The sequence below is a fragment of the Uloborus diversus genome, chromosome 6 (genome assembly GCF_026930045.1).
Source record: "Uloborus diversus isolate 005 chromosome 6, Udiv.v.3.1, whole genome shotgun sequence".
NCBI classification, from domain to species: domain Eukaryota; kingdom Metazoa; phylum Arthropoda; class Arachnida; order Araneae; family Uloboridae; genus Uloborus; species Uloborus diversus.
In genome coordinates this window covers 65,025,083-65,033,955 of record NC_072736.1, presented here as the reverse complement: position 1 = coordinate 65,033,955, position 8,873 = coordinate 65,025,083, and the positions used below count along the sequence as shown (strand labels likewise).

The 8,873-nt window shown below is 34.9% G+C and overlaps 1 protein-coding gene across 1 annotated transcript in view; it reads right to left on the bottom strand.

The window, feature by feature from the left end:
• Positions 1–18: 18 nt before the first annotated feature.
• Positions 19–8,873, bottom strand: part of LOC129224789 (U21-ctenitoxin-Pn1a-like) — a 28,225-nt gene continuing 19,370 nt past the window's right edge. Inside the window, exons 7-8 of the mRNA XM_054859338.1 lie at positions 7,516–7,649; positions 19–730 (exon numbers count right to left, since the gene is read on the bottom strand). Coding sequence (XP_054715313.1) covers positions 575–730; positions 7,516–7,649 — 290 coding nt within the window. The 3' untranslated portion in view covers positions 19–574. The remainder of the gene's footprint in view (positions 731–7,515; positions 7,650–8,873) is intronic.

The following is an 8,873-nucleotide window of genomic DNA, read 5'->3' as shown; positions in this document are numbered from 1 at the left end:
TGCAGGGCTTCCAACTAATTCCTTTCCCTCCCTAAAATTCTTTTTTATAGTTTCTCATCCCTTAAAGTCTCTTTTTTCAAAATATAGTCCCTTTTCTCCTTTAAATTTCAGTTTTTTTTAAAACTTTTTCCTGTACCTTCTTTTATTCAGTTGTATTTCTTTTTCTTAAAAAAAAGAAAAAAAAAAAGCTGTCATCTATTCCTACTATGATTTGTTACTTTTAAATCAAATAGGGACACAATAGCTGGAGTTTGAAACTTTTGATTAGGTGTTATAAGTTCACCTTAGTGTCATATAGTTTAGTGTACTGTGCAAAAGTAATTTAATTAAAAACTATTTCTCAGCTAATTAATTGGCTAAACTGTGCCGATTATAGATAGTCTAAAGTGGCTGATAACCAAGTATTGTCACTTGATCAGTGCATCCAAAATTTTAACCTTTAAAATACAAATTGAGGTCCCTTTTTTAGAACTTGGGTCCCTTTTCCCCTGGGACAAACAAATAATTTGTCAGGAACCCTGCATATGTGAGGTGATGAATGCTTTGTAGTTGCCATTGTCTTGCAGTGGAAAAATTAATTAAGAATAATCTTTGTCATCCAGTCATGGAAAAAAGCAACTTTCGTATAGACCCCAGGATCTCTGCCACATCCTAACCCGAAAGACGTAATTCCAATCAAGGTCGATATGCCATTTTCATCCGTTTGGAAAAGTGGTCCGCCAGAATCTGCCTGCAAAAGCAAGAGCAAGGAAAATGAGTCAACATTAAGAGGTTATAAGCTGTAAATAGTTGCAGCTTAATAGCAGTAGTAATAACTGACAGCTTACATACGGCATCCAGATACTGCAGTTTCGTGCTAGCTCAATAAGTTCTAGAGCTTGAATACACCACCTCGTGGTTATTTTAGTAAGTAACCAGAGAGGAAAAATCAGGATTTGAAAGCTCCTTCAAAACTCCTCCAATACTCCTTCATTTAGGAAATGTTTTTGAAGAGCTTTTCAAAATCCTTCATTTTTTTAAAAACACATTCAAAGCTCCTTTTTTAGTTCAAGACCACATAATCTTCCTCTAAGACAGATTTAAAATGCTTTGATCGACAGCCATTAACTTCGCTACATGGACGAAAGCATGGGGAGGGAGGGGCGCTTGCAGTTGAGAAAGAAAAAAAAAATTGAATGCAGGAAACAGACTATAATTTTTCGCATAGAAGGGAAATAATCACCCATCTCTCCATAATTTTGTTTTCATGTATTTCATTTATCACATTTCATACAAATCGTCTGCTACTTGATCACCTATCACTAGGTGGCAGCATGAAAGACTGATTATAAGGACTTTTTTTTTTGTGAGATCTGGATCTTTGGTAATATTTCTGTTTAAAGTTTGTTTCTAAGTGTTCCATTCAAGGGAAAAAGAGAGGCAGGTTGTCCGAAGAACTGACGACGCACAGGGTGAATGTTTCCTGCCGCCCTCCCCTGCATACACACAGACCAATCAAGTTACACTGCTTGACATTTGCTATGGAACAATTACGTTTTTGGAATAGTAAAGAATAGATAATGATTAAAGAAATAGAACGAAATATATAGTTAATAGGGAGGATGTGCCTTTATTATAAGTTCAAATAATACAGATATTACTGCATTAATGAAGTAAAATCTTAAAAATAAAAAAATACTCCTACTTAGATGATTTTCATGGAACACCAAAAAAATGATCTAGGTCAGAATGATGGAGACATGAGTACCTTAATATGATGTATGATTACCAAGGACACTGATGCACAATTTACATCTGTTTTCCATACTCCCCACTAATTATTGAGGAGTGTTTGAGGGATGTTTTCCCACTCCTCTCTCAATTAGGATTTGAGTTCTTGTACTGTTCTGGGAGGGACGGTTCTTCGCGCAACTCGTCTGCCAAGAGCCTCCCAGTGAAGTTCAATTAGATTTAAGTCGGGAAAGTAAGCAGGCCACTGCATACAGAGAATATTTTCACTTTGCAGTGTGTCTGACACTTCAATGCTCCAGTGTGGCCATGTATCGTCGTTCGTAAAGAGAAAATCTGGATTGACAGCCCCCCTAAAAAGACGAACATGAGCCAGCGTAACATCTCTGCAATACATTCGTAACGTATCGCTTTCTTATTCAAAAATGTGAAGCTGTGTTCTGCCATTGTGCATGATGCCTGGACTGTACCAATCACGTTCGCGAACAAATTTTTGTGCATAACATGTTCCACGCTCTCTCTACAGTAGTTGGTGACCAAAATCACTTGTCACACTGAAACGAGATTCGTCAGAGAACATCACTCTAGACCAATTTTGATGATCTCACCAACATGTTCCTTCCATCAGCATAATCTCACTCGAGGATGGCGTGGTTGAACTTAGATGCAACATACGGGCTTCCGTACATACAAACCGACATTATTTACTCACTGTGAGATGGTTCTTGCAGAAACATACGTACCGGTAGAGGTTGTTAGATTTGCAGCTGTTTGTCCAAGAGTGAAATTTCTGTTGCTTTTTTCCACGAGGGCTACATAGCAATCCTCTGAAGGTGTGGTGCTCCTACCATGATCCCCGGCATGCTTTTGCAAAACATTTCCACCTTCAGTGGCCGTCTTTAATTGGGAGATAGCACTTTTTGATACTCCCATTGCAGCAGCCACATTGGTGACACTTTGACCTGCTTCCAGTCGTCCAACCGCTCGTCCACGATCGCAGATACTTTAAGGATGTCTTGCTGACATTTTACTCTTAAGTATTTCAAGAACCAAACAAAATTTCATAGAAAACCTTTTTTAACATCCAACACTATTTTTGTTAAAAACCAAACAGCGTGAATTTTCGTACGAATTTTGAGCATGTATAGACTGTCGTTTAAACAGATAACGAGTCTTGGTCTACCACGGCATCTGAACTTGAATTTATTTCCATTGGCCAGGTGGTTGAGGTACAAATTTGCATAAATCACTTGTTCCTTAGCAATTGTCACTCAGTGTAGTTATGACAATGCATCATACGCGGTAATGCGTTATATTTGCATTTTGTAAATATTAATGAACAAAACAATCCAAGGGCTATGAATCATACAAATTATAACACAACCGTAATTGAGGGGGGATAAACACCCCATATTAACTCATATTTGTAATGAATTTACTAAACAACAATACATTACGTAATTTGTTGTTTTACTTCCACTTTTAAAGCCAAAAGCTAAGCCAACAGTACCGAACTGTCACAAACTGAATGATTTTTGGAATTGGCTCTCAATAAATCAAACTGATCATCCTTGGTTTAAAATGCACATTTATTTGAAGAAAAAAAGTATATATCAATGCGTTACTTTACTTGTAATTTTAATATAGAGTGTATATTTTTTTTACTCCTTATTTATCTCTCTCTCTCTCTCTCTCGAGTATATTTAAGATTTTTATTCTTAAAAAAGAAGAAAATAGTAACAATTGAATTACTGAAAATAATTCAGGCCGGAATTAAGGCAAGGATAAATGGTGCTCGGGCCCTAGAATCAAATTTAACTTTCAATTATCTTTATCTCATCATTTTGTAAGATTCTCCGCCATTTCAAATTAAAGAAAAAAAAATCAAAAAAAGAAAAAAATAATAATTTGAATTCTAAAATTTGGAATTCATATTAAGTGTTTCCCAATCACGAGTTGCAACAGGACCCTACTCATTGAAGTTATTATTTCTAGAAACGACTTCTGTACCCCCAAGCCTGCCCCTCCTCCTGGGCGGTTACATGTGTATAGTTGTGTGTGCGCATTGACCTGTGTGTACGCTTGTAGGCGTTTGAAGAAGCGGTTTCCGGGAGACAGTGCTTATCAGGACCAGAGGAGCTGCGCCTGCAGAGGACAGTTGTTGGCGGTGCTGCAGAAGCCCCTGGTCGAAGCTGAAAAAGGCACGGACGTCATTCAACGGTCAAGTGAGAACAATAAGCAATCGTAATTGCTGAACAAGACCCTAAAAAATACCAATATGAAGGCTCACTACCAGAATGGTAATGGTTTCTTAGCAACAGCATATTGAAATTACTGTTGTGAACTGAAAGTATTTTCTTCTTGACATCATGGGGCAACCTAAACCTTTTCTTCTATCATATTCCCAAGCATGAGATGACGCCCCCTTCCCTCTACTCCACGCAGGAACTGAATTCCCAGAAACATGGTGGGAAATATACAAAAAAGAAGTGCGTTTTCTTTTATTCCAAACAGGTATGTTCTCAGAACTTATATCTGTTTCAATTTCAATGATACAAAGGAAACGAATGTTGAGGAATATTTTCATGCATTAGGAAAAAATGGAGAATCATTGCAATGATTCTTTATTTTGGGTGTCTATCATTTGGGTATCTGATACACGACATAAGGGGCGGCACCCGGAGGATTGCCTTGCTCGCCCCACCCCCTCTTCGGACTGCCCTAGAGAGAGGGTGACAAAAAGTGACATCACACAGTTTATATGACAATATGTTTATGAAAAATATGATTTGTGAGAAGGGGAGGAGTAAGGTGTAGTGTGACACTTTGTGACAATGGGGAAAGGCGGTCAGATATGTTGAAAATGTAACATCATTTATATATTAACAGTCCAAAAGTACTTCAAAGTCTCATTTTACTCCTCAAAAACTCCTTCCTTAACTTCTAAAATTGAGTACAATTTGAATTCGCTCCCCCCCTTCGAGTTTAGTCTCTAAGAGCTTCAAAGGGGGAAAAAACGAGGTTCTCCCCAGGAATTCCAGTCTATTTAAAAGAGGATTGAGCTCTAGTTGAATTTCGCGCCTTAGCGTAATGTTTGGATGAACTAGAGATAGGCAATGTCGTTGTGTATTGTTCCGTTTACACAAATGGAAATTTAATTTTTTACGGTTCTTTAATGTTCCGTTCTTTTAATGTTACGTTCATTAGAGGATCGTTCATTTTTTTAAAATCTGTTCATTGGATTCGTTCATTTGAACAGCTTTGTTCATTTAAAAAAGTTACGGGTGATCTCTTCGCGAGAGTTACTGACGTACATTGAAAATGTTTCATTCTATCTTTAATATTCCTTAAAAAGAAGCAACTATGTAAACTTAGTTAACAGTAAAAAATATGCCGATGAAAATTTAATCAAAAAATATTTTATTTAGGCTTAAATGTATAAAGCAGTTATAGTGCGTTTTGTTAGATATTTCTCGGCTATTGAGTTGTAAGATAATTCTTTTCCATTCCAAAAGTTGCGGTTTCAATCCAGCGTGGTACACATTTAAATTAGTTAATTTTTAGTTCTTAAAAAAATAGCAAAATTGACTGGCGTAATAAAATTAGCGGAAGAAACCTCTAAAATATTTTCAATGCTACAAAGATAGTACAGTGAAACCTGTGTAAGTTGACCACTTGCGGTGCAGTACTTTGGTGGTCAACTTAGACAGGTGGTCAACTTATAAAGGGGGTAGTGATTTTTTCTTTTTTTGTCATTTCTTGCACCATGTGTTCATTTTTTGACTAATTGACACTTACTCTTTCCATTCAACTCACTTTCATTGTTTAACATTACTTTGAAGCAATAATTTAAAATGTTATTCAAATATTTTTAGAGGTTATTTTCTCAGAATGACGTATAATGTGTCATGTAAATTTAAAATTTCAGTAAATTGATCAAAAAAAAAAAAAAGAATATCATTGTTTATAAAATGTTATTTGATATTAAGAGTTCCTAAAAATTCATAGCTAATCAAAAATAACAAATTTTTTGATTATTTTTTTTCTCATATACATTTAATACATTTATAACCATGATGATCTACTTTTCAACAAAATAACTCCTTATTGAAGTTTGGCGCTCTTATTAGACACTAGTTTTGGAAATGTGTCAGCGAATTTTCTCTGGATTTCTCCCTTTTCAATTAATTTTAATATTTCATACTTTTTATCAATCTCAAGTTCAACTAATTTTCTTTTTGAAGACATTTTAAGTAAAATTATAACACAAAGAGCAATAAACTGGACTCTCATCTCTAAAAGGCAGTTGAAAATGAAAATGTCCTATTTCTTAATCCCTTGCACCAGAAATACTGCAATGCAAGTAACTTTTACTCTAGCACAATTCCAGTGTTGCCAAAAAATATTGCAACTGGAAAAAAATACTTTGTACTTTTCTACTGACATATGTTTTCATTGAACAGAGAGTACAAAAGGTAAACTGAAATAGAACAACAAAAGAAAAACAAGTTTGGAGAATCTGGTTCTTAGTAGTTTTCCAATGTGGTTAAACTTACAAGGGGATTTAGTTATGCTGCTGTTTTATTTAGTTGGTAAAATGCTGGTCTGGCATCAAAAATATTCTTGGAAAGCTATAAAAAAATAATAAAATAATTTGCTAAATTAAGTTTTAAAAAATAAACCAAGTGGTCAACTTACAAAGGGTTTTTTACATTACTCCAAACCAAATTTGGGGTACATTAGTGGTCAAGATAGACAGGTGGTCAAGATAGAAAGGTGGTCAAGTTACAGAGGTTTTCCTTCATTATACGAGATAGGACTAATTCCGTTCCTGACAAAAGTGGTCAACATAGACAGGTGGTCAACTTACAAAGGTGGTCAACTTTGCAGGTTTTACTGTATATGTGTTTTTTTTCTTTCTAATTGGGCTGTGGTAGAGGCACTGCCTTTTGCAAATCTAGTGCGATTCCCCGATGTAGCGTCCGCTCTTTCACGTAGCTCCACTATCGGTGTGATGCCACACATAAAGTAATAAAAAATATAATAATATGACATAGTAATAAACCAAGATAGTAATAAAAAAGAACACAACATGTACTTTTGTGAAATAGGGAATTAGTTCTAAAAAAATTGTCGTATCAGCAAGTGTAGTATAGTCACAGGTAAAAACAAAACAAAACAAAAAAAATTTTTCAAACGTTTTGAAAATGAAATTATAAAAAAAAGTGAATTATAAAATAAATATCGTCGTTCAAAAGAAGGGGCATTCATTTTTTAATGGATCGTAATGTACCGTTCATTTGAAGGAATCGGTCATTTAGACCCGTTCGTTTACGAACGACGCATCTCTAGAATGAAATAGATTTCAAAAAAAAAAAAAAAAAATGTTTCACAAAGGAAACTTTAATACTTTTGATACCTTTAATTGCTTGAAGGAAAAAAAAAAAAAAGACAACTCGAAGTCCGAAGCGAGTGCGTTGTTTATCGGTAAGAAGGTTGTTTTCACTGCATTGATACTACTCTGGCAAAGAAACAACTTTTACGGAATTCATTATTTTCTGAGGATTACGCAAATGTTTTTTTTGGCATGAAGATAAAATTTCAACATCAAATGGAACGAAAGTTAAACTAAATAAACGTCAGTAAGTCGATTTTAAAAAACTAGGATTTTGAATGTTCCTTTCTTCATTCTAAGCCACCATTTATATTGAACTTTTATTCCTTTTTCATCATTTCATTTAGTTGAAAATGAATGTTCAAAAGTGATTAATTGATTGATGATTATACCTGACATGTATCACGTCCTTCTTTTCCGGCACATATCATATTGCTGTAAACTTCATCATGGAAAATATCGTTACATGTATCACGGTCAACCATTGGGAGCAAAACTTGCTTCAAGACATCTGATTTATATCCACCTGCAAATATATATAAAATAAAAAGAAATAATAAAAAAACTTAAATTAGTTTCTGACAAATCAAAAGATCTCGCAATCAAGAATTGCAGCCAGGTGTTCACTCTATGTTTTTGAAAGTTATAAGTTTACACAAATTTCAGTTTACCTTTTCATATTTATTATTCGTTTTGAACAGAGGTGGCGAGTGGGGCTTATAAGTGCGGGGGCAATTTTTTTTAGGAAGTTGAGGACTATTTTAGGCTATCTTAAGTGACTGGGGAAGGGGGGGGGGCTTTTGAAGTTCTCTCGCGTAAATGTTTTGGAATTGTAGCTTTAAAAACGCAATTTTAGTAGTGTTTTGTCAACGTTTGAGGAACAGAAAGGAATTTCCAGGGTTGTCCCCATAACGTTTTTTTAAATAAAGTTCAATTACTACTGATAATAATAAAATTGAAGAAGTTTGGACTGTTGGACTGTTTGGACTGAGGTTGTTAACGTTTGAGGAACAGAAAGGAATTTCCAGGGTTGTCCCCATAATGTTTTTTTTTTTTTTAGTCTAATTACTACTAATAACAATAAAATTGAAGAAGTTTGGACTGTCTTTGGTAATATAAGGGTAAGGAAGGCTCTTCTCGAAAAAAAAAATCTTAAAATGATGCGTTAAAGACGCAAATTAAAACCATCTTTAGCAAACTTAGAGCAAGGGGTTTTGGGTTCGCTCCCAGAAATTTTGCAAAGTTTAAAACGATTTTTAAAACATTCTTTCAGACTTCTCTTTTATTGACTGATGAAGGAGGAATGAAAGAGTTCGAAGGTTCTCCTAGTTTTTTTTTTTTTTTTTTTTTTTGAACTGATGAAATCCTAAGAACTCAGTTTTGAACTTCCTTTGAGGACTTCAGAAAAAGATCTCCGGATTTGTTTTTCTTTCTAAATTGGAGTCTTAAAACGCAGTTTTACGCTATCTAGGGGGATTCTTTTTCTGAATTTTCCTCTCATACTGGAGACTTTTTATAATGCAAATTTAGATCATCCTTGAATTTAAAGGAAGGAGGGAGTGCGCTCGGAGATTTTCTACCGGAAAATTTTCAAAATTGAAGCTTTAAAACTGAAATTTTAAACTATATTTGGTGACGTTTGGGTAATCTCATCCAGAATGTTTTGAAGTTAAAATCTTATCGTTGATGCAATCGTTGATGACGAAAAAAGTACGGGGGCGGTCGCCCCCCCTCCCCGAATTGCCTCCAC